We start from the raw sequence: 26,134 nt of genomic DNA, 5'->3' as shown, positions 1-26,134 counted from the left end.
AATCGGATTCCACGCTTCAAGATTGCTTCGATCACGTGGACTGGGAAATGTTCCGGGTAGCCTCAGAGAATAACATTGACGTTTATGCTGACTCGGTAAGCGAGTTTATAAGGAAGTGTATAGGAAATGGTATACCCACTGTGACTGGTAAAACTTTCCCTAAACAGAAACCATGGACACAGTGTAGTTATTCCCTCCGTAAGCAATCAAACAAGCAAAGCATCAGCATAGAGACAAAGTGGAGTTGCAATGTAACAACTCAAACACAAGACGTCTGTGGCAGGGTCTACAGACAATCATGGATTACAAAAAGAAAACCAGCCTCGTCGCGGACATCGACGTCTTGCTTCCAGACAAATTAAACAATTTATTTGATGACAATACAGTGCCACCGATGTGGCCCTCTACCAAAGTCTGTGGGCTCGCCTTCTCCGTGGCCGACGTGAGTAAAGCATTTAAACGTGTTCACCCTCGTAAGGCTACCGGCCTAGACTGCATCCCTAGCCGCGTCCACAGAGCATATTCAATCAATTCCAATCCCAGTCTGCTCTTCCCACATGCTTCAAGATTGCCACCATTGTTCCAGTTCCCAAGAAAGCTAAGGTCACTGAACTAAATGACTATCGCCCTGAGCACTCACTTCTGTCATCATGAGAGACTAGTCAAGGATCATATCACCTCCACCCTACCTGTCACCCTAGACCACTCCAATTTGCTTACCGCCCCAAAAGGTCCACAGACGATGCAATCGCCATCACACTGCACACTGCACACTGCCCTATCCCATCTGAACAAGAGGAATACCTATGTAAGAATGCTGTTCATTGACTAGAGCTCAGCATTCAACACCATAGTACCCTCCAAAATCATCATTAAGCTTGAGACCCTGGGTCTTGACCCCGCCCTGTGCAACTGGGTCCTGGACTTCCTGACGGGCCGCCCCCAGGGGTGAAGATAGGAAACAACATCTCCATTCCGCTGACCCTTAACACTGGGGCCCCACAAGGGTGCGTTCTCAGCCCCCTTCTGTACTCCCAGTCTGGTTTAGCCACTTTAATAAATGGAACACTAGTCAATTTAATAACGTCACTTTAAGAATGTTTACATATCTCGCATTACTCAACTTATATATATATACTGTATACTGTATACTTCACTATCTATTACATCTACACTCACAATAACATCTGCTAACCATGTGTATGTGGCCAATAACATCTGCTAACCATGTGTATGTGACCAATAACATCTGCTAACCATGTGTATGTGACCAATAACATCTGCTAACCATGTGTATGTGACCAATAACATCTGTTAAATATGTGTATGTGACAAATAACATCTGCTAACCATGTGTATGTGACCAATAACATCTGCTAACCATGTGTATTTGACCAATAACATCTGCTAACCATGTGTATGTGACCAATAACATCTGTTAACCATGTGTATGTGACCAATAGCATCTGTTAACCATGTGTATGTGACCATTAACATCTGTTAACCATGTGTATGTGACCAATAACATCTGCTAACCATGTGTATGTGACCAATAGCATCTGCTAACCATGTGTATGTGACCAATAACATCTGCTAACCATGTGTATGTGACCAATAACATCTGCTAACCATGTGTATGTGACCAATAACATCTGCTAGCCATGTGTATGTGACCAATAACATCTGCTAACCATGTGTATGTGACCAATAACATCTGCTAACCATGTGTATGTGACCAATAACATCTGCTAACCATGTGTATGTGACCAATAACATCTGCTAACCATGTGTATGTGACCAATAACATCTGCTAACCATGTCTATGTGACCAATAATATTTGATTTGATGTTGTGTTGATAGTCGGTGTTGTGTTGTTAGTCTGTGATGTGTAGTCTGTGTTGTGTTAGTTTGTGTTGCGTTGTTAGTCTGTGTTACGTTGTATTGTCTGTGTTGTAAGTCTGTGGTGTGTTGTTAGTCTGTGTGGCGTTGTTGGTCTGTGTTTTGTTGTTGGTCTGTGTTGTGCTGTTGGTCTGTGTTGTGCTGTTGGTCTGTGTTGTGCTGTTGGTCTGTGTTGTGCTGTATGTCTGTGTTGTGCTGTTGGTCTGTGTTGTGTTGTTGGTCTGTGTTGTGTTGTTGGTCTGTGTTGTGCTGTTGGTCTGTGTTGTGTTTATACGTCTATGTCCTCGTCTGTGTTGTTTGTCCATGTATTGTCATGTACAGTACGTCTGCATGGTGGTGTTGTTTGTGCTTTATGTGCGTGTTTATGCTGTCCAGTGATGCAAGGGCCCTCGAGGCCCTCTCCGGGCCACCGGGTGAAGTTTAAGCTCTTCCCTCTCCCTCTCTCGTGATCAGCTCCGCCCGAGTGGAGCGTCATGAATGACCCGGCGTTCAGCAGACGTCCCCGCTGTGCCAAAGTGGACCGCGCCCAACACTGCAGCTGCGATGCTGGCTTTCACATGAGTGGGACATCTGGCAACAGTATCTGCCAGGGTGAGATATGAGATGCTTTAGTGTTGGATGAAGTGAGTTCCCACCTTACCCAGGATACTTTGTGAGCCTGGTTGGTTATAGTGTGTGTAGCGTTCAGTCTGGTTTAGCCAAGCTAAGTGTTCAATCTGGTATAACCAAGCTAAGCGTTCAGTCTGGTTTAACCAAGCTAAGTGTTCAGTCTGGTTTAGCCAAGCTAAGGGTTCAGTCTGGTTTAACCACGCTAAGCCAAGGTGGAAAGGGCCTGTGGGGCTCCGATAACAAAACTACTTTTTTTCTCCTTAAAAAAGCAGGGGTCAAAATGATTTGACACCCCTCTTTTCAATACCTTTCAAAAAGCTGGAGATTTTTCAGCAAGACAATAACCCCAAGCACACATCAAAATCGACAAAGAAATTGTTAATTGGCCACGGAATCTAAATCTTGCAGTGGCCATGTCAGTCTCCGGAATTGAGACCTATTGAAAACATGTGGTTTGAATTGAAGAGGGCAGTCCATAAACACAGGCGAAGGATATCAAGGATCTGGAAGGATTCTGTATGAGTAATGGGCTAAGATCCCTCCCAATGTGTTCTCCAACTTACAAAATATATTAGAAAAAGGTGAGGTATTGAAAGGTAAAAAATAGATAAAAAGGGAAATAAATGGGTACTTTTCTTCCCGGAGCAATTGTATTAGTATAAAATAATAGAATTTAAAAAAAAATTGAGCATACAATATAGCCCAGTATTTGAATGATTTATTTTATAGTCATGTTTGCTCATCTTTATCAAGGGTGTCAATCATTTCCTGCTCCACTTTGGTGTCCACTTGCCAAAATGTGTCCATATCGATTAGCTGTGTATCTAGGGTCTTTGATAGAACTTGCCAAAATCTAACCGTCCTACATAATGATGCAAAGCGTCTGTTTCATATGAGTGGTACCTCAGAAAACTCTGCCAGGGTAAGACTGGGCTTATACAGAAACAACCCGTAGCACCTACCCACTAAACACTAGTTGGGATTGGATAGATTAGATGACTCTCAATTAGGCTTTCAACAACTCTTACCATCCCTCCTTACCCCCCTCCCGGACAGCCAGACAGAACAGATGCCCTTTACCCCAAATCCTTCTAGCTACTGTATCACTCTATAGTGCTCTAACATTTGAATTATATGACTCTCTTTTCTCTCTCTTTCTCCTCCTTTCCACCCTGTTGTTTGTACCCCCACATGTCTGATCATGTGACTGACAGGCATGTCCCCCCCCCCCCTTCTCTCCTCCCAGATGTAAATGAGTGTGAGGTGTACCGGCTGGACCAGGGGGGCAAGCTGTGTGTGTACGAGTGTGTCAACATACCAGGCTCCTACCACTGCTCCTGCCCCAGCCACTATAAGCTGCTGCCTGATGGTAGGAGCTGTGAGGGTGAGTGACAGGAGGGTAGGAGGAGATGGAGGGTAGGAGGAAGGGTAGGAGGGATTGGGGTAGGGTAGGAGGGATGGTAGGAGGAAGGGTCGGAGGGATTGATGGAGGGTAGGAGGGATGGTAGAAGGGATGGATGGAGGGTAGGTGGGAGGGATGGAGGGTAGGAGAGATGGAGGATAAGAGTGATGTAGGGAGGGTAGGAGTGATGGAGGGAGGGTAAGAGGGATGGAGGGAGGGAGGAATGGAGAGAGGGTAGGAGAGATGGAGGGGGGTAGGAGGGATGGGAGGAGGGATGGAGGAAGGGAGAGATGGATGTTGGGAGGGTAGGAGAGATGGATGGAGGGTAGGAGGGATGAAGGGGGAGAATGGAAATGAGGAGAGATGGGGTGGAGAATGGGTGATAGGAGAGATGGAGGGTAGAAGGGGATAGAGGGCGGTAGGGAGGGTAGGGGTGATGGAGGGTAGGAGGGAGGGGTGGAGGGCGATTGGAGAGATGGAGGGAATGGAGAATGGAGAGGGGATAGAGAAGATGGAGACGAGGAGGGTGGGAGGGAGGGTAGGGGTGATGGAGGGCATGGTGGGGGGATGGAGGGTAGGGGTGATGGAAGGAGGGTAGGAAGGGATAGAGGACAATGGCCCATTCATTTCCATGGTCTTGATCTTGGAGCTATGCAAGGGACTTTAGAGCTGGGCTTAGAACTACAACGCTACAGGCAGGGAGCGCCACACTGGGGTTGGCTGAAAAGATTTCTAGCTGTCAAATCCGTGTGTCTGGAGGACGGAGGAAGCAAGAATTTGACAGCCAGTAATGCTTTCAGACACAGCCTGGGTCCTGGCTAAGGCGCTGTATAATAGTTCTGATAAGGTTGTGGGGCTTACCCTTCTGGAGCTATAGCAGTGATTTATATGACTAAACCCATCAGAACACCAATGGAGCTTCCAGAACATAAATAAAGGTGTAATGAGAGAAGGGAGAATGGAGAATGGAGATTAGGGAATGGAGATGAGGGAATGGAGAATGGAAAATGAGGGAATGGAGATGAGGGAATGGAGAATGGAGAATGGAGATGAGGGAAAGGAGAATGGAGATGAGGGAATGGAGAAGGAGAATGGAGATGAGGGAAATGGAGATGGAGATGAGGGAATGGAGATGAGGGAGAATGGAGATGGAGAATGGAATGGAGAATGGAGATGAGGGAATGGAGAATGGAGATGAGGGAATGGAGAATGGAATGGGGAATGGAGATGGAGATGGGAATGGAGAATGGAGATGAGGGAATGGAGAATGGAGATGAGAATGGAGATGAGGGAATGGAGAATGGAGATGAGGAATGGAGAATGGAATGGAGAATGGAGATGAGGGAATGGAGAATGGAGATGATGGGAATGGAGATGAGGGAATGGAGAATGGAGATGAGGGAATGGGGAATAGAGAATGGAGATGAGGGAATTGAGAATGGAGATGAGGGAATGGAGGGATGAAGAATAGAGAATGGAGATGAGGGAATGTAGAATGGAGATGTGGGAATGGAGAATGGAGATGAGGGAATGGAGAATGGAGATGAGGGAATGGAGAATGGAGATGAGAGAATGGAGAATGGAGATGAGGGAATGGAGAATGGAGATGAGGGAATGGAGAATGGAGATGAGGGAATGGAGGGAATGGAGAATGAGAATGGAATGAGGGAATGGAGAATGGAGATGAGGGAGGGAATGGAGAATGGAGATGAGGGAATGGAAGGAGGGATGAAGAATGGAGAATGGAGATGAGGGAATGGAGAATGGAGATGAGGGAATGGAGAATGGAGATGAGGAATGGAGAATGGAGATGAATGGAGAATGGAGATGAGGGAATGGAGAATGAGATGGATGAGGGAATGGAGGGATGAAGAATAGAGAATGGAGATGAGGGAATGGAGAATGGAGATGTGGGAATGGAGAATGGAGATGAGGGAATGGAGAATGGAGATGAGGGAATGGAGAATGGAGATGAGGGAATGGAGAATGGAGATGAGGGAATGGAATGGAGATGAGGGAATGGAGAATGGAGAATGGAGATGAGGGAATGGAGAATGGAGATGAGGGAATGGAGAATGGAGATGAGGGAATGGAGAATGGAGATGAGGGAATGGAGAATGGAGATGTGGGAATGGAGAATGGAGATGAGGGAATGGAGAATGGAGAATGGAATGAGGAATGGAGAATGGAGATGAGGGAATGGAGAATGGAGATGAGGGAATGGAGAATGGAGATGAGGGAATGGAGAATGGAGATGAGGGAATGGAGAATGGAGATGAGGGAATGGAGAATGGAGATGAGGGAATGGAGAATGGAGATGAGGGAATGGAGGGATGAAGGGATAAACAAACATCATGGTTGGTTTAGCTATGTAGATCTTTGGAAAGGAAGGCCGATCATGGTAAAGGAAGATATTTCTGTAGAGGTGTTCGTCCTCCAGCCTCTGCCCTGACCGTAGTCCTCAATCCAGTTTTTTCTGCCTACCCCCCCCCCCCTGTCGTTTCTTACCCTGCTCTACTTCTGGCCAGTGGAACAAATTAGAGAAGGGTAGAGGAGGGAGGGAATGAAGGGTGGAGAGAATGGAGGGATAAACAAACATCATGGTTCAGCTTAGCTATGGGTGAAGCTGTTTGGAAAGAAGGGGAGAAAAAGATAGAGAGCAAGAGCGAAAGACGAGGCAGATGGCTGTATGTATTTATATGGAGGTGCCCATGTCCCTCTCTCTGGCCTGGCCATAGGCTTTACCCCCCCTTGGCCTGTTTCATCTGCCCTATAAGCTTAAGAAGTTTTACTTTCTCTGCTGGCCAGTGGAACAGATGACCTCACCACTTCGCAGCAGAAGGAATGTCTTGGTCCAGGATGCGAGACAAGCCGTTTGAGAGACTAAACTGAACTACTAATGTTTCACTCTTTATTTTTCTGTTTCATTTATTCTCTCTCTCTCTCTTCTCTCCCCTACCTCCCATCCACCCTCTCTGTCTCTCCCTCCACCTGATGTTGCCCTCCAGATGTGGATGAGTGTCTGACCCAGCAGCACAACTGCAGTAGAGGAACAACATGTTTCAACACTGGAGGAGGGTTCCAGTGTGTGAGCCCGGAGTGTCCCCGATCACACGGCAACATCAGCTACGTCAAGACGTCTCCCTTGTAAGTAGTTCAGATAGACACCGCCTGGTGCGTGTGTGTGTGTGTGTATATCTTCAGATATATAAAACGAAACAAGCCTCTCCTACAGTTATTGCTATACGTCTTAGGAAAACAAACATACCAACTCTTGGAGTCATTGACGGGCAAGTCCCTTAAAATGATACAAGAACTCATAGAAATGATCATAAAAAACCAGCAGGACAAACAAAGTATGCAAGTAAAAAACTCTCTCAAACAATATTGTGTCTTCATCAGGATGAATCATGACTGAAACATCTCATCTTTCATTTCAAACATTTTGACCAGGGACGCTGGAGGGGAAAGGGGGAAGGGAATGAATTGTCCTCTGTCTGGAAACGATGGTACCAGATTTTGTGTGTGTGTGTGTGTGTGTGTGTGTGTGTGTGTGTGTGTGTGTGTGTGTGTGTGTGTGTGTGTGTGTGTGTGTGTGTGTGTGTGTGTGTGTGTGTGTGTGTGTGTGTGTGTGATCATGTGATTGATCTGTCTGCTGTACGCATTTGTCTGTTCATGTCACTAAAATAAGTCCAAAATAAGTGAAAATGACATCTTCATGTTTCCACCTTATTTGAAGCAGTCTCAAACTCTCCAGAATAAATGTAGAATCTCTAGCGTTGTCTTCTAGAATCACACTAGCAGCTGTTCTAGTTCAGGGTTCTGTGTCCTGGCCTCCTGGCTATATGACCACAACCACCATCCTTTCCAAGATGCCTTGGCCTCAGTCTTAGATAGTGTTTGCCAACTCCTCACAAATTGCCTCATTTAAAGGCAATAAAGGTATGAAATGTAGCTCTGTCCACTCCTACTGAACCATCACTGTGCTGAAAGACTGCAGGACTGCCAGTGGAGGAGAGAGAGAAAGAGAGGGAGAGAGCAAGCGGGAGAGGCAGGGTGAATAAGTACACGGAGACAGAGAAATACTGTTGTCAGGGTTTCTCCATTTCACTCTAATTCACAAGCCTACAGTCTTCGAACAAAAGGTGCTATCTGGAACATAAAAGGGTTCTCTGTCCCCATAGGATCATCCTTTGAAGAACACTTTTGGGTTCCATGTAAGGTTCTATATATATGGAACCCAAAGGTGTTCTACCTGGAACCAAAAGGGTTCTCCTATGGGGACAGCTGAAGAACCCTTTTGGAAGTCTTTGATCTAAGAGTGTAGGGAGGGAGGGAAAATGATGTACACTTTCCTCCTTGTTTATTTTCCCAAGGAGATTGACTTGTGTAACAATACTTTAATCACAATGTTATAATGTGTATGGATCTTTCCACAGTAAGCGTCAAGAGGTTAAACTTGGTCTCAACATCTCCTCTCTTCTCCCTCACAGTCAGTGTGAGAGGAACCCCTGCCCTATGGAGAGTCGTTCCTGTCACCTGGCTCCTAAGACGGTCTCCTTCCACTACCTCTCCCTCCCCTCCAACCTCCAGACCCCGGCAACCCTGTTCCGCATGGCAACCGCAGCCGCCCCCGGCCGCCCCGGCCCCGATAGCCTGAGATTCGGCATTGTCGGGGGCAACAGCCGCGGGATGTTCGTGATGCAAAGGTCGGACCGCCAGACGGGTGAATTGATCCTAGTTCAGAGGTTAAGAGGACCACAGAATATCAGTGTTGATGTGGACATGTCAGAGTATAGTGATCGCACCTTCCAGGCTAAGCATGTGGCGAAGGTGCATATTCTGGTATCAGCGTATAACTTCTGAGGAGGATGGACGGACAGAGGAACGAGTGAAAGGGACAGAGGGAGGAAGGGAGAAGAGGAACGAAGGAGGAGAGAGGGAGAAGAATGGAGAAAAGGAGGAGGAGAGAGGGAGAAGGACGGAGAGAGGGAGGAGGGAAGAGAGAGAGGGAGGAGGGCGGAGGGAGGAGGAGAGAGGGAGAAGGACGGAGAGTGAAGGAGAGAGGGAGAAGGACGGAGAGAGAGAGGAGGACGGAGAGAGGGAGGAGGATGGAGAGAGAAGGGAGGAGAGAGGAGAGAGGGATGAGGACAGAGAGAGGGATGAGGACAGAGAGAGGGAGGAGGACGGAGCGAGGGAGGAGGACAGAGAGAGAGAGGGAGAAGTTGGAAGGAAACGACAGAGCGGGAGGACAGAATGGTTTGGACTGACGTCGATTATGAAGTATATATGGTACTGAAATTAATGAATGGTGTATTGAGTGAGTTAATTACTGAATGAGTGAGTGGGTGAGTGAGTAAACATTTGTAAAGCAAACTAACAGAGTGGTAATGGAATGGTAATGAGGTTGCCAGGGTGATCGAAGGCTTTGCTCGTATATATGCAATGACATTGTGTAGATCAGTTTAAAGGCCCACTCTGTTCCTTTAAAGCTGTTTATCAAAACGACTGAAAATATCACAGAATGGGCCTTTAAGAGTCATGAACCCCAGAATGCGTCCAAAGTGGCACCCTATTCACTATTAAATAAACTACTTTTTCGTGCACTATGTAGAGAATGGGTGCCATTTGGGACGTAGACCCTTTAAAACATGAAGCACTCACATGGCCCTGATTTATCAGAATATGTTGTTGTTGTTGTTTATTTTGACACAGTCAGTGATTCAATGCAGTGTGATGTTACCTTATATCAGGTACAGCTGTTTTTACTGGCTTGCTTTGTGATTATAGGACCAAAACTCTAAGAACAACTTAAGGCGGTTTGGATTTAGTTTTTAACAATAGCATTGTACTTTGCCGTATTTCTAGTATCATATTGGGCTATTACAGGGTAACTACAGTGATTTGGCAGCCTTGCCAATGCAGTGTACAATATCATCTGATGTTTTAAGGAGTCTTTATTATCGCACATAACTATTTCTCCTGAAATAAAGACCGTCCTTCACTACTACTTTGACCTAATTTACATGCAACAAATCAGTTAGTTTGACCTGATTTACACCCTGTGTCCCTATCCAAAACACATCAGTTAGTTTGACCTGATTTACACCCTGTGTCCCTATCCAAAACACATCAGTTAGTTTGACCTGATTTACACCCTGTGTCCCTATCCAAAACACATCAGTTAGTTTGACCTGATTTACACCCTGTGTCCCTATCCAAAACACATCAGTTAGTTTGACCTGATTTACACCCTGTGTCCCTATCCAAAACACATCAGTTAGTTTGATCTGATATACACCCTGTGTCCCTATCCAAAACACATCAGTTAGTTTGACCTGATTTACACCCTGTGTCCCTATCCAAAACACATCAGTTAGTTTGACCTGATTTACACCCTGTGTCCCTATCCAAAACACATCAGTTAGTTTGACCTGATTTACACCCAGTGTCCCTATCCAAAACACACCAGTTAGTTTGACCTGATTTACACCCATGTCCCTATCCAAAACACATCAGTTAGTTAGACCTGATTTACACCCTGCGTCCCTATCCAAAACACAACAAATCAGTTAGGACGATCAAGTGATCAGTAATATGATCAGCTATGTTCAGGTCTAAAGAAGAATTGATCAGAAAAAAAGCATGTTTATAGGGAAGTCCTTTGAAATCACAAACCAGAATGGAGGTCAAAGCCTGCACATACTGGACTGTTGGTCAATGTTAAACCGAAAGAATGTCACGGCAGAGCTTTCACTTAGTTGTGACTGGAGTAATAGCCATATGGAAGTTAAAGATATACTTCAGTGTGTTTTTCAATTATTTATTTATCCGAGAGAGACTAGAGAGAGAGAGTGATAGAGAGAAAGGGCGTAATGTTCACCACATGTGCTTTCCCTCTTGTCTTTCTTACTCTCCGTCTGTCTCCGCTCCTCCAGTGAAGGGGTGGAGGAGAGAGAGATAGAGAGAAGAGAAAGACATGCCCTGATCGTGTACTCACTACACCCCTGCCTCAAAATGACAACGCTCTTTAATGTCCGACTCAATACTTATCATTAGTAACATGCCTCCTGCACTCAGCTTACTGTCCTCGTTTGAAGCTGTATGCTTGGCCTATTTGATGATGCACACATGTTTTGTAGGAGTTCAGAGGAGGGTGATATTGCTGGAGACAGTTAGAGAGCAGAGTACTGTCTAGTCTGGGTAACACCGAACTCTCCAATTCCTCCTGACTTCAGAGTCTTTGATGTTGTCGGCACAATGCGTCAACAATGAAGGGGGCTTTGATTTTACTGGTTGGTTCTCCTCTGTGTCTTTCTCACTCAAATGCACAGCCACACACAGCCCCCAAGCGCCACCCCCTTCTATTACAACAGAAATGGGCAGTACTTTTACCTTGTTCAATACCATTTTCCCTCTACCACTAACTGCTAGTGGGAATTTGAATGCTACAGTTGAATTCAGAAGTTTACATACAGCGTAGCCAAATACATTTAAATTCAGTTTTCACAATTCCTGACATTTAATCCTAGTAAAAATTCCCTGTCTTAGGTCAGTTAGGATCACCACTTTATTTAAAAGATTGTGAAATGTCAGAATAATAGTAGAGAGAATGATTTATTTCAGATTTAATTTCTTTCATCACATTCTCAGTGGGTCAGACGTTTACATACACTCAATTAGTATTTGGTAGCATTGCCTTTAAATTGTTTAACTTGGGTGAAACGTTTTGGGTAGCCTTCCACAAGCTTCCCACAATAATTTGGGTGAATTTTGGCCATCTATCTATTTTGTGAAGTTCACCAGTCCCTCCTGCAGAAAAGCACCCCCACAACATGATGCTGCCACCCCGTGCTTCACGGTTGGGGTGGTGTTCTTCGGCTTGCAAGCCTCCCCCTTTTCCTCCAAACGTAACGATGGTCATTATGGCCAAACAGTTCTATTTCATCAGACCAGAGGACATTTCTCCAAAAAGTAAAATTCTTGTCCCCATGTGCAGTTGCAAACCATAGTCTGTCTTTATTATGGGGGTTTTGGAGCAGTGGCTTCTTCCTTGCTGAGCGGCCTTTCAGGTTATGTCGATATAGGACTCGTTTTACTGTGGATAAAGATACTTTTATACCGGTTTTCTCCAGCATCTTCACAAGGTCCTTTGCTGTTGTTCTGGGATTGATTCACACCAAAGTACGTTCCTCTCTAGAAGTATGGCGGCTGTGTGGTTCCATATTGTTTGTACAGATGAACGTGGTACCGTCAGGCTTTTGAAATTGCTCCCAATAATGAACCAGACTTGGGAATTTTTTTTCTGAGGTCTTGGCTGATTTCTTTTGATTTTCCCATGATGTTAAGCAAAGAGGCACTGAGTTTGAAGGTAGCCCTTGAAATACATCTACAGGTACACCTCCAAATGACTCAAATGATGTCAATTAGCCTAACAGAAGCTTCTAAAGCCATGACATCATTTTATGGAATTTTCCAAGCTGTTTAAAAGCACAGTCAAGTTAGTGTATGTAAACTTCTGACCCACTGGAATTGTGATACAGTGAATTATAAGTGAATTAATGTCTGTAAACAATTGTTGGAAAAATGACTTGTGTCATGCACAAAGTAGATGTCCTAACCGACTTGCCAAAACTATAGTTTGTTAACAAGAAATTTGTGGAGTGGTTGAAAAACTAGTTTTAATGACTTCAACCAAAGTGTATTTAAACTTCCGACTTCAACTGTATGTTTACATTTTTGAAATGACGCCGCGCTCGGTTTGTTGGTTTGGAAAGTTTTGAAGGTGTCTGAAAAAATGTCTTGGAAAAGTTTGGTTAGTATCTTTTGATTTTGTATCCCGCGTCACAGTTAGCCCTTGTGGCTGGAACCGCGGATTGTCCCAGGCTTGTAGCTGTCTGGAATCCTACTGTTTGTTGCTGTTTCCATCTTCCCTGTGACTTGACCTGTCTGGAATTGTGGGGAGTAACAGCGTAGCCTACATTGCCATGACAAAGACGGTGGTCCTTCTGTAGCTCAGTTGGTAGAGCATGGCGCTTGTAACGCCAGGGTAGTGGGTTCGATCCTCGGGACCACCCATACGTAGAATGTATGCACACATGACTGTAAGTCGCTTTGGATAAAAGCGTCTGCTAAATGGCATATATTATTATATTATATATAAAGACCAAAGCTGGTGGGAGTGGGTACTGTTGAGGACAGTGGTGTCTCTCTATCACAGGGGAAGGTTCTTTCAAATGAACGAAAAGAGTTCTACAAGCAGTTGTTACAACATTAAGAAAATAGCGTCAAGTGTTTTGTCCAAATACTGGTGGATTCAACTAATAAAAGAATGGACAACCTGACCCGAGTGGTCCAGTACCTGAATAACAGTTTGCTGTTCTCCCAGGATCAGCTCGATGAGTTTAAACAGGAAAACGGCAAGATACAACAATCTGGAAGTCACTGAGAGAGGACATTAGTTCTGTATGTGAATCCATGATAACAATTACAGAGAAATCTGATTGTCTCGAGGGACAATCAAGGCCAAAAACCTTATTGTAGACTGTATTGCAGAATCTCCACATGAGACCTGGACGGAGTCTGAGGACAAAGTGAGGGAAATGATCTTGGAGAAACTGAAGATAGACCACAGGAAGATTGAGTTGGAGCGTGCCCATAGGACTGGAAAACCCACCACTGGCTCAGGTGACAGGCCCAGGAAGATTGAGTTGGAGCGCGCCCATAGGACTGGAAAACCCACCACTGGCTCAGGTGACAGGCCCAGGCCGATAGTCATCAAATTCTTGAGTTTCAAAGGACAAGTTAGTGGTTCTGGAAAGAGCCAAGAACTTGAGGGGAACATACATCTTCCTCAACGAGGACTATCCTGAAGCTGTGCATCAGAATAAAAATAACTTACCCCTGCTATGAAAACTGCAAGAGCATGTGGGGACATTGCTTACATCCGATAAGACGGGCTCATTGTCCAGCCTCCCTCCCAGAAGCCTGGAAGGGATGAGAGAGCCAAGCCTATGGGTTCGTAGCTTCAACCCCACCGCGGACTAACACACACCAACTGATTAATTGACTGCGAAATTGATGTTTTTTTTATCTGGCTTTGTTTGCTCTTTTCTATATTATATCTATCTCTGAGAATCTACCCAGGAAAGGGCTGAAAATAGCCCATATTAATATACACTACATGACCAAAAGTATGTGGACACCTGCTCGTCGAACATCTCATTCCAAAATCATGGGCATTAATATGGAGTTGGTTCCCCCTTTGCTGCTATATCAGCCTCCACTCTTCTGGGAAGGCTTTCCACTAGATGTTGGAACATTGCAGAGAGCATTAGTGAGGTCGGACACTGATGTTGGGCGATTAGGCCTGGCTCGCAGTCAACGTTCCAATTCATCCCAAAGGTGTTGGATGGGTTTGAAGTCAGGGCTCTGTGCAGGCCAGTCAAATTCTTCCACACAAACCATTTCTGTATGGACCTCACTTTGTGCAGGGGGCATTGTCATACTGAAACAGGAATGGGTCTTTCCCAAACTGTGGCCACAAAGTTGGAAGCACAGAATCATCTAAAGTTATTGTATGCTGTAGCGTTATGATTTCCCTTCACTGTAACTAAGTGGCCTAGCACGAACCATGAAAAACAGCCCCAGACCATTATTCCTCCTCCACCAAACTTTACAGTTAGCACTATACATTGGGGCAGGTAGCGTTCTCCTGACTTCCTCCAAACCCAGATTCACAATAACAGGACTTACAGTTGATCAGGGCAGCTCTAGCAGGGCAGAAATTTGACGAACTGACATTTTGGAAAGGTGGCATCCTATGACAGTGCCACTTTGAACTGAGCTCTTCAGTATGGCTATTCTACTGCCAGTGTTTCTATGGAGATTGCATGGCTGTTTGCTCGATTTTACACAACTGTCAGCAACGGGTGTGGCTGAAATGACCAAATCCTCTAATTCCAAGGGGTGTCCATATACTTTTGTATATATTGTGTATTTAGCCTTAGAAATAAGGTTCATGAAATCAACAACTTGCTAACATCTGATGACATTCATACAGTATATTAGCCATTTCTGACACTCACTTAGATCATTCCTTTGATACAGCAGTAGCAACACAAGGATATAACATCTATAGAAGAGACAGAAATGCTTATGGGGGACGTGTTGCTACAGTGGGGCAAAAAAGTATTTAGTATTTAAACCAGAAAATCACATTGTAGGATTTTTAATGAATTTATTATGGTTATGGTGGAAAATAAGTATTTGGTCAATAACAAAAGTTTATCTCAATACTATGTTATATACCCTTTGTTGGCAATGACAGAGGTCAAACATTTTCTGTAAGTCTTCACAAGGTTTTCACACACTGTTGCTGGTATTTTGGCCCATTCCTCCATGCAGATCCCCTCTAGAGCAGTGATGTTTTGGGGCTGTTGCTGGGCAACACGGACTTTCAACTCCCTCCAAAGATGTTCTATGGGGTTGAGATCTGGAGACTGGCTAGGCCACTCCAGGACCTTGAAATGCGTCTTACGAAGCCACTCTTTCGTTGATCGGGCGGTGTGTTTGGGATCATTATCAAAAGACCCAACCACATTTCATCGTCAATGCCCTTGCTGATGGAAGGAGGTTTTCACTCAAAATCTCACGATACATGGCCCCATTCATTCTTTCCTTTACACGGATCAGTCGTCCTGGTCCCTTTGCAGAAAAACAGCCCCAAAGCATGAAGTTTGGATGCAACTCAGCATTCTTTGTCCTCCAAACACGACGAGTTGAGGTTTTACCAAAAAGTTATATTTTGGTTTCATCTGACCATATGACATTCTCCCAATCTATGACATTCTCCCAATGCCCTCTAGCAAACTTCAGACTGGCCTGGACATGTACTGGCTTAAGCAGGGGGACACATCTGGCACTGCATGATTTGAGTCCCTGGCGGCGTAGTGTGTTACTGATGGTAGGCTTTGTTACTTTGGTCCCAGCTCTCTGCAGGTCATTCACTAGGTCCCCCCGTGTGGTTCTGAGATTTTTGCTCACCGTTCTTGTGATCATTTTGACCCCACGGGTGAGATCTTGCATGGAGCCCCAGATCGAGGGAGATTATCAGTGGTCTTGTATGTCTTCCATTTCCTAATAATTGCTCCCATAGTTGATTTCTTCAAACAAAGCTGCTTACCTATTGCAGATTCAGTCTTCCCAGTCTGGTGCAGGTCTACAATTTTGTTTCTGGTGTCCTTTGACAGCTCTTTGGTCTTGGCCATAGTGGAGTTTGGAGTGTGACTGTCTGAGGTTGTGGACAGGTGTCTTTTATACTGATAACAAGTTCAAACATTTGCCATTAATACAGGTAACGAGTGGAGGACAGAGGAGCCTCTTAAAGAAGACGTTACAAGTCTGTGAGAGCCAGAAATCTTGCTTGTTTGTGGGTGACCAAATACTTATTTTCCACCACAATTTGGAAATAAATTCATTAAAACTCCTACAATGTGATTTTCTGGAATTTTCCCCCCTAATTTTGTCTGTCATAGTTGAAGTGTACCTATGATGAAAATGACAGGCCTCTCTCATATTTTTAAATGGGAGAACTTGCACAATTGGTGGCTGAATAAATACTTTTTTTGCCCCACTGTATATACATTGCTCAAAAAAATAAAGGGAACACTTAACAACACAATGTAACTCCAAGTCAATCACACTTCTGTGAAATCAAACTGTCCACTTAGGAAGCAACACTGATTGACAATAAATTTCACATGCTGTTGTGCAAATGGAACAGACAACAGGTGGAAATTATAGGCAATTAGAAAGACGCCCCCAATAAAGGAGTGGTTCTGCAGGTGGCAACCACGACCACTCCTCAGTTCCTATGCTTCCTGGCTGATGTTTTGGTCCTTTTTGAATGCTGGCGGTGCTTTCACTCTAGTGGTAACATGAGATGGAGTCTACCACCCACACAAGTGGCTCAGGTAGTGCAGCTCATCCAGGATGGACCATCAATGTGAGCTGTGGCAAGAAGGTTTGCTGGGTCTGTCAGCGTAGTGTCCAGAGCATGGAGGCGCTACCAGGAGACAGGCCAGTACATCAGGAGACGTGGAGGAGGTCGTAGGAGGGCAACAACCCAGCAGCAGGACCGCTACCTCCGCCTTTGTGCAAAAAGGAGCAGGAGGAGCACTGCCAGAGCCCTGCAAAATGACCTCCAGCAGGCCACAAATGTGCAAGTGTCTGCTCAAACGCTCAGAAACAGACTCCATGAGGGTGGTATGAGGGCCCGACGTCCACAGGTGGGGGTTGTGCTTACAGCCCAACACCGTGCATGACGTTTGGCATTTGCCAGAGAACACCAAGTTTGGCAAATTCGCCACTGGCGCCCTGTGCTCTTCACAGATGAAAGCAGGTTCACACTGAGCACATGTGACAGACATGACAGAGTCTGGAGACGCTGTGGAGAACATTCTGCTGCCTGCAACATCCTCCAGCATGACAGGTTTGGCGGTGGGTCAGTCATGGTGTGGGGTGGCATTTCTTTGGGGGGCCGCACAGCCCTCCATGTGTTCGCCAGAGGTAGCCTGACTGCCAGTAGGTACCGAGATGAGATGCTCAGACCCCTTGTGAGACCATATGCTGGTGTGGTTGGCCCTGGGTTCCTCCTAATGCAAGACACTGCTAGACCTCATGTGGCTGGAGTGTGTCAGCAGTTCCTGCAAGAGGAAGGCATTGATGCTATGGACTGGCCCGCCCATTCCTTAGACTTGAATCCAATTGAGCACATCTGGGACATCATGTCTCGCTCCATCCACCAACGCCACGTTGCACCACAGACTGTTCAGGAGTTGTAGGGAGGTCATACAGGCACGTGGAGGCCACACACACTACTGAGCCTCATCTTGACTTGTTTTAAGGACATTACATTCAAAGTTGGATCAGCCTGTAGTGTGGTTTTCCACTTTAATTTTGAGTGTGACTCCAAATCCATACATTTGATTTCCATTGATAATTGTGTGATTTTGTTGTCAGCACATTCAACTTTGTAAAGAAAAAAGTATTTAATAAGAATATTTCATTCATTCAGATCTAGGATGTGTTATTTTAGTGTTCCCTTTATTTTTTTGAGCAGTGTATATATTTGACCCCCGTACTAAGAGTATTTATTTTCATTTATATATATGAAAATAAATACACAAAAGACATATATGAAAATAAATACTCAAAGTACGGGGGCCAAATAAAATCACCTGCCGGCCACCTATTGGGGAACACTGCTAATATGCATTTCTTGGAATCAAGGCCTCCAGGAGAAACCCAAGCACAGGGGTTTCCTACCAAGTTATGTGTAGGGTAGCATGCAACAATTTTCTGTTTTCTGTCACAATGTCAAAAGAGAGACATGAACATTATCAGAATGGAAAGTTGTCATATAAAGCTGTCACATATAGCATTCCCAGCTATATATTTTGTGTACACACAAAATGAAGAAATTATCATCTCCAACATTCCAAATTGTCCAGATTCCGACGGCATGGGCGTCGACCATCTGCTCTCCATCCTCCTGAAACAACATCCCTCCTTCCTTCTTCTCCTCTTCACTTTTGTACCCATTTCAAAACGGCCCAGTAATAACCAAAAGTATGAAACTCTATGGAAAACCAGAAAGTGATTCTGAAAGGCCAACAGTAGAACCTTCTTTCCCCCGGAGCGTGAGTCACTTCAGGAAAACAGAAAAGCAGTGAGATTTTTGTCAGTGGGCTATTTCAGAAAACAATTTGGAGGACGGTGAGGTCAGCTGTGGATCGATGTGGGATACATGTCTGGAGGCAGTCCAACAGTGGAGAAGACAATGAGGATCTTTTTTTTCAGGTAGAACTCTAGTCTCTCTATCACTCTCTCTACCTCAAAACCTCCAGCATATCAGCAACAAAGCTAACACTCAACTCCAGCCAGCATCAGAGAAACAACAACAAATGCCACATTATGGGAACACGAAGAAACAGACCTCATGATCGTCACTTGTGAGGCCATCATTGACAAGCATCTCTTAGAGGTTTACATTAGCCACTAAAGGAGGTTCTAAAAAGTGCCTGATCACTAGAAAAGGGGTCACAGGGTGGAAGGTGATGGTACATAGGGGTACCCTGACGTAAAAATGTCAAACACAGGGGCCTCTGCAGGTTACTTACAGTCAGGGCCCAGTGCTGATTTAGGATCAGATCTCCCCTGTCCATGTAAGGGGGATACCTAGTCAGTTGTACAACTGAATGCATTCAACTGAAATGTGTCTTTTGCATTTAACCCAACCCCTCAATCACAGAGGTGTGGGGGGCTCCCATAGCATTTTACCTTTTCAGCTTAGGGATTCGATCCAGCAACCTTTCGGTTACGGGCCCAACACTCTAACCACTAGGCTACCTGCTGCCCCTCTAACCTTATTCATTATAATCTTAAAGGCAAAACTGATCCTAGATCAGCACTCATACTCTGAAACGATTTGTGAAAATGGGCCCTGGGCTCCACAATGTCTGTTGATCCCAATTCATTCCCTGCCAAACTTTACGTCCCTCTTGGCCCTGAGTAGGTCTATACTAGTTAACACAGCCACAAAGTCATATTTGTGAAATGGTGCTGTGGCTGTGTTAACTAGTGACAAACCTCTAAGCAACCCTTCGATGTTGGCAGATCTGTAAGGTGTAAGCTCCTCCTCTACACAGCATACTTCCCCAATACCCTTTAGATCAGCAAACTTCTGGGGCCAAGAGGGAGGGAATGAATTGGGACGGGCTGTGGCGGTCACTCACAACTTCTCGTTTCCGTAGGTGTCAACATAGGGATATGGTTGGCTGAGGGATTTCATAACCCTACATTCACCCTGGCCTGGAGCAGTCAGGTTTCTAACAAACGCTGTGTCATTTAACGTTTCTTACTTGATCCTTTGAAGAGAGAAAGCTTTCTTTAAAAACATGTTAGTGAAAAACAAGCTTTCATTGTGACAGGACACACACTGCAGGTGCATGCGATTGTAGAGTTCACGAGGTGTTCATACATAAGTGCCTTCACAACATTCACAGCCTATAGCCCTCTGTAGAACAGATTGGGTTTATTCACACAAGTCAGGAACACGTTGATTCTGTATAGTAGTCCCTACACCCCATTACCTTACTGAACACTCAAGAAAAAGAAATATCACTTTTAAAAATATAAGATTCAAATAACATTAAAAAACGGCTTAGTCTGGTTATCAAAAGGATGTCCTAAAACCCCCTCGTGGTAAATACAGTATATGTAAATGTTCTGAGCGGTTTCTCTGACTTCGGATGAAAATGAGTTAGTCTTTGCTATCTGCGGCACACGAAGAGCTGTAAAAATGGAACATCTCATTCCACTAGACTAAAACAGGGGTTCCCTTTCCAGCATTGGGTAACATCCAGCGCCCCCCTGTGCGCACAAGCACTGTTCATGAAACAAACTGTTCACACCCCTCATCGGTGAAGAGAATTTTGCAGGTTTAAAGCTAATTGTCTTGCAATTCTATACATTCTGCCGTGTATTCATGTGATAAGTGACAAAAAAAATTACAATATCTATGGGAAATGTTATTGTTTTACAGCTGACACGGGCTACTTGATCTGGACACTTCTGACAAGTTACAAATAGCTCTCTAAGGTAGGCAATGACTGACATGACAAGAGGAACTGAATTCTACTATTACAACATTCAAGAGTAAGTTTAAAGCCGGAGTGAGTTCCTAGAGAACGTCACCCAGTCAACACAGGAACACATTGGTTTGGTAAGAAATCTGACTGAGGGAACAGTCCTGCCAGATGGGACAGTATACCACCTCGTGAGAGCACCAATATGACGTCATATGATGATAGCACATCTGCCTGACTAGATCATGGCTGGGTTCAGGACGCTGAAATAACCAAGATCTTATAATGATCAGTGGTTCTAATATTTTCCTGTGACTGCAATAATACAAAAACATATTGGTCAAATAAACATGTTTTATTTACAATTAAATTAACCATTGTATTACAATAACAATCAGAAATACAGATTCTCTTTCTCTCAAAGTCAACAGAAATAAATAGACATACAGGCAAATGAATATGTACTTCCCAAATGGCACCTATCTAGTGAGTTACTTTTGACCAGGGTGAATAGAACTCTGGTCAAAAGTAGTGCACTCTACAGGGAATAGGGTGCCATTTCAGAAGCAGCCCTGGAATGAAATGTTCAAGCATAGTTCTGAAGACAAACCTTCCAAAAATAGGTACAAGGCAATAAATATTCAGTCACCTGGTGACTTAGGAAACAACAGGACTAACAGTCAGCCAAAACCAGACTGTTCTGTGAAAATAACAGACCAGTGAATACAGTCGTAGGCTACATGAAAAGGAAAGAATGAGCATGAAGGTAGCCAGGGTCTGAGTAAGAAGAAGCATCTAATTCTGATTTTCTACAAGTTAGGAAAAGCTCCAAATACACTAGGTCTGATTCCCAAACGCATCCCTAGACCCTACTGTCTACACACGAGATTGGAGGGGAAAGATTGGAAAATCTAGGGGGTACGGGTTGTTTCTGGACAGGTCCTAGGAAATAGTTGGAGTTGAGAACGAGTAAATGGACAACCCCCTAACCTTGTGCCTAGGCTGCGGAGGACAACATCATGAACCAATCCTACATAAACCCGCTAACCTTGTGCCTAGGCTGCGGAGGACAACATCATGAACCAATCCTACATAAACCCGCTAACCTTGTGCCTAGGTTGCGGAGGACAACATCATGAACCAATCCTACATAAACCCGCTAACCTTGTGCCTAGGTTGCGGAGGACAACATCATGAACCAATCCTACATAAACCCGCTAACCTTGTGCCTAGGTTGCGGAGGACAACATCATGAACCAATCCTACATAAACCCGCTAACCTTGTGCCTAGGCTGCGGAGGACAACATCATGAACCAATCCTACATAAACCCCTTGTGCCTATCCAAGGTCCAAAACTATATAACCGCCATCTATAAAAGACAGCACTGTGCAGCCGTCTTCATCGACCCGGCCAAGGCTTTCGACTCTGTCAGTCACTGCATTCTTATTGGCAGACTCAATAGCCTTGGTTTCTCAAATGACTGCCTCGCCTGGTTCACCAACTACTTTTCAGATAGAGTTCAGTGTGTCAAATCGGAGGGCCTGTTGTCCGGACCTCTGGCAGTCTCTATGGGGGTGCCCACAGGGTTCAATTCGTCTATCCCCCGGAGCGTGAGTCACTTCAGGAAAACAGAAAAGCAGTGAGATTTGGGTCAATGGGCTATTTCAGAAAACAATTTGGAGGACGGTGAGGTCGGCTGTGGATCGATGTGGGATACATGTCTGGAGGCAGTCCAACAGTGGAGAAGACAATGAGGATCTTTTTTTTCAGGTAGAACTCTAGTCTCTCTATCACTCTCTCTACCTCAAAACCTCCAGCATATCAGCAACAAAGCTAACACTCAACTCCAGCCAGCATCAGCGAAACAACAACAAATGCCGCATTATGGGAACACGAAGAAACAGACCTCATGATCGTCACTTGTGAGGCAATCATTGACAAGCATCTCTTAGAGGTTTACATTAGCCACTAAAGGAGGTTCTAAAAAGTGCCTGATCACTAGAAAAGGGGTCACAGGGTGGAAGGTGATGGTACATAGGGGTACCCTGACGTAAAAATGTCAAACACAGGGGCCTCTGCAGGTTACTTACAGTCAGGGCCCAGTGCTGATTTAGGATCAGATCTCCCCTGTCCATGTAAGGGGGATACCTAGTCAGTTGTACAACTGAAATGTGTCTTTTGCATTTAACCCAACCCCTCAATCAGAGAGGTGCGGGGGGCTCCCATAGCTTTTTACCTTGTCAGCTTAGGGATTCGATCCAGCAACCTTTCGGTTACGGGCCCAACACTAACCACTAGGCTACCTGCTGCCCCACTAACCTTATTCATTATAATCTTAAAGGCAAAACTGATCCTAGATCAGCACTCATACTCTGAAACGCTTTGTGAATATGGGCCCTGGGCTCCACAATGTCTGTTGATCGCAATTCATTCCCTGCCAAACTTTACGTTCCTCTTGGCCCTGAGTAGGTCTTCACTAGTTAACACAGCCACATAGTCATAACTTTTAAATGGTGTTGTGGCTGTGTTAACCAGTGACAAACCTCTAAGCAACCCTTCGATGTTGGCAGATCTGTAAGATGTAAGCTCCTCCTCTACACAGCATACTTCCCAATACCCTTTAGATCAGCAAACTTCTGGGGCCAAGAGGGAGGGAATGAATTGGGACGGGCTGTGGCGGTCACTCACCACTTCTCATTTCCATAGGTGTCAACATAGGGATATGGTTCACCAACTACTTTTCAGATAGAGTTCAGTGTGTCAAATCGGAGAGCTTGTTGTCCGGACCTCTGGCAGTCTCTATGGCTTGCCACACAGTTCAATTCTCAGGCCGACTCTTTTCTCTGTATATATCAATGATGTCGCTCTTGCTGCTGGTGATTCCCTGATCCACCTCTACGCGGACGGCACCATTTTGTATACATCTGGCCCTTCTTTGGACACTGTTAACAAATGAACTTCGATGCCATACAACACTCCTTACATGGCCTCCAACTGCTCTTAAATGCTAGTAAAACTAAATGCATGCTCTTCAACCGATCGCTGCCGCACCTGCCCACCCGTTCAGCATCACTACTCTGGACAGTTCTGACTTATGAATATGTGGACATCTACAAATACCTAGGTGTCTGGTTAGACTGTAAACTCTCCTTCCAGACTCACATTAAGCATCTCCAATCCAAAATATAGAACCGGCTTCCTATTTCGCAACAAAGCCTCCTTCACTCGTGCTGCCAAACATACCCTCGTAAAACTGACTATCCTACCGATCCTTGCCTTTGGCGATGTCCTTTACAAGATAGCCTCCAACACTCTACTCAGCAAATTGGATGCAGCCTATCACAGTGCCATCCATATACTACCCACCACTGCGACCTGTATGCTCTCGTTTGCTGGCCCTCACTACACATTCGTCGTTAAACGCACTGGCTCCACCCCACCTTCTCAGCTCACTGGTAACCATATACTGGGGTGAAAACAGACTCTCTATTTGCACATCATAATCTGCACATCTATCACTCCAGTGTTAATGCTAAATTGTAATTATTTCACCTCTATGGCCTATTTCTTGCTTTAACTCCCTAATCTTACTACATTTGCATACACAGTGTTGTTTTTGTCGCACTGCTTTACTTTATCATCTTGGCCAGATGAGAACTTGTTCAACTGGCCTACCTGGATAAATAAAGATTGGGATTGTTGGTCCACATGAAACTAACACCCCTACATTTGTGCCGTCTCATACACCATAACATGCATATGAAGACTTCAACAGACACCATCTAACTGGCACCAGTACCAGAACCTTTTCATAAATGGCGGACAACAAATGTGTACTTTGAAAGTGTTCAACTATTACAAAACATAGGGATTGGGATAGCTATGTTGGAGTCATACCAACATCCCCTTTTCAATGGCAAAACAAATGCATGAATTAACCAGAGACTGTCATTTCTAATAGTTTCTCCTTTAAAATTAGTTTAGGAATAGACAGTAAATCAGGGTTCAAATTAAAACACACAATAACAATATCCCCATAAATTAACCAAGAGAGTAAACTAGAGGCTTTAGCACATATACCCCCAAAAAATATTTAACTAGGCAAGTCAGTTAAGAACAAATTCTTGTTTACAATGACAGCCTACCCCGGCCAAACCCTAACCCGGAGGACGCTGGACCAATTGATTGGGAGTCCCATAGGGCAGCACACAATCACAGACGGTTGTGATACAGCCTGGAATCAAACCAGGGTCTGTAGTGACACCTCTAGCACTGAGATGCAGTGCCTTAGACTGCCGTGCAACTCTGGAGCAAGGTGGAAGTACACTTAAACAAGAACTAACAAGGACCGAGATTAGTCCCAAATGGCACCCTATCCTCTGTTTAGTGTACTACTTTATACCAGGGCCCATAGGGCTCTGGTCAAAAGTAGTGCACTATATAGGGAATAGGATACTATTTAGGGCACAAACAAAGTTTAAAAAAGGGGGAGGGTACCAGAAGAAAAAAAACAATGTTTTGTCACATACACCTGATAGGTGTAGTGAAATTATTTGTTTTACATGGTCAGCCATAGTAGTACAGAGCTCCTGGGTTCTATAATTGCCATGGTAACTCAGCAGAGAACTCATGTACATATGTAATCATATGTAATATTTTGTACCAAGTTTTACATTTTTCAATAGCTAAATGAGTGCAGATCAAGTCTTGATATCATGAATTTGAGTCATGCCCATAAATTGTAGTGGTGTAAAGTACTTAAGTAAAAAATACTTTAAAGTATTGTTTAAGTAGTTTTTTGGGGTATCTGTACTTTACTATTTATATTTCTGACAACTTTTACATTCACTCCATTACATTCTTAAAGAACCCTACTGCCTCTGATCTGGCAGACTCACTAAACACACATGCTTCATTTGTAAATTAAGTGTTAAGAATGTGCCCCTGGCTATCTGTATATTAAAATCAAATGGTGCCATCTGATTTGCTTAATAAGGAATTTAACATGATTTATACTTTTGATACTTAAGTATATGTTAGCAATTACATTTAATGTTGATACTTGAGGAAAAGTATTTAGTTCTAAATATACTTATGTAGTATTTTACTGGATGATTTTTACTTTTTCTACCACTAGGAAATGTATGAAAATCAGCATTGTCAACAAGCTAGGTAATGCTAGCTAGCCGGTGTGTTTTCATTTGAATTACACCAGTGACTCAGGGTTGCTTTTCACCAACGGTGATCCAAGAGGCAGTGGGACAGCTTTTCATTACTTTGGAGGATACTTCTGAAGTGATGACTGTACTCTGTGGGGATCTCAAAGCTCATCACAGTCCCAAAACAGAGGATCTGCAGACGGCGGAGACGCCCTGATGACATGGATCTGCCGGCCTACCTGCCTGCCCTTGGACATGCTGACCAGACCACCACCGCTGCTGACCATCTAGCTATGAGCTTCCAGATCCTCTCATGAGAGCAGCTGTCCATCTGGAGGTTTCAGGAAACACTCAGACTTGACCCATCTACTGTTGTATCCTATACCTCTAAATACATGCTTGTTGGTTATTTT

At 44.5% G+C, this 26,134-nt stretch overlaps 1 protein-coding gene and 1 long non-coding RNA gene across 4 annotated transcripts in view; one reads left to right on the top strand and one right to left on the bottom strand.

The window, feature by feature from the left end:
- LOC124037340 (fibulin-7-like) overlaps positions 1-8,882 on the top strand; it is a 33,572-nt gene extending 24,690 nt beyond the window's left edge. For 2 of the 3 annotated variants that reach the window (XM_046352053.1, XM_046352051.1), the window contains 4 exons: positions 2,354-2,491; positions 3,756-3,893; positions 6,920-7,058; positions 8,405-8,882. In XM_046352053.1, coding sequence (XP_046208009.1) covers positions 2,354-2,491; positions 3,756-3,893; positions 6,920-7,058; positions 8,405-8,777 — 788 coding nt within the window. In that variant the 3' untranslated portion in view covers positions 8,778-8,882. The remainder of the gene's footprint in view (positions 1-2,353; positions 2,492-3,755; positions 3,894-6,919; positions 7,059-8,404) is intronic. The other variant, XM_046352052.1, reaches the window with a different exon arrangement.
- A 12,018-nt stretch (positions 8,883-20,900) lies between these two features.
- LOC124037339 lies at positions 20,901-23,413 on the bottom strand. The gene is made up of 2 exons (XR_006839163.1): positions 21,609-23,413; positions 20,901-21,550 (listed from the first exon to the last, which is right to left on the bottom strand). It is a non-coding gene; the product is annotated as an uncharacterized LOC124037339 (long non-coding RNA).
- Between the last annotated feature and the right edge of the window lie 2,721 nt (positions 23,414-26,134).

This window comes from Oncorhynchus gorbuscha, linkage group LG06 (assembly GCF_021184085.1).
Source record: "Oncorhynchus gorbuscha isolate QuinsamMale2020 ecotype Even-year linkage group LG06, OgorEven_v1.0, whole genome shotgun sequence".
NCBI classification, from domain to species: domain Eukaryota; kingdom Metazoa; phylum Chordata; class Actinopteri; order Salmoniformes; family Salmonidae; genus Oncorhynchus; species Oncorhynchus gorbuscha.
The sequence above is the reverse complement of the archived record's forward strand: the minus strand, read 5'-3'. Positions and strand labels throughout refer to the sequence as shown.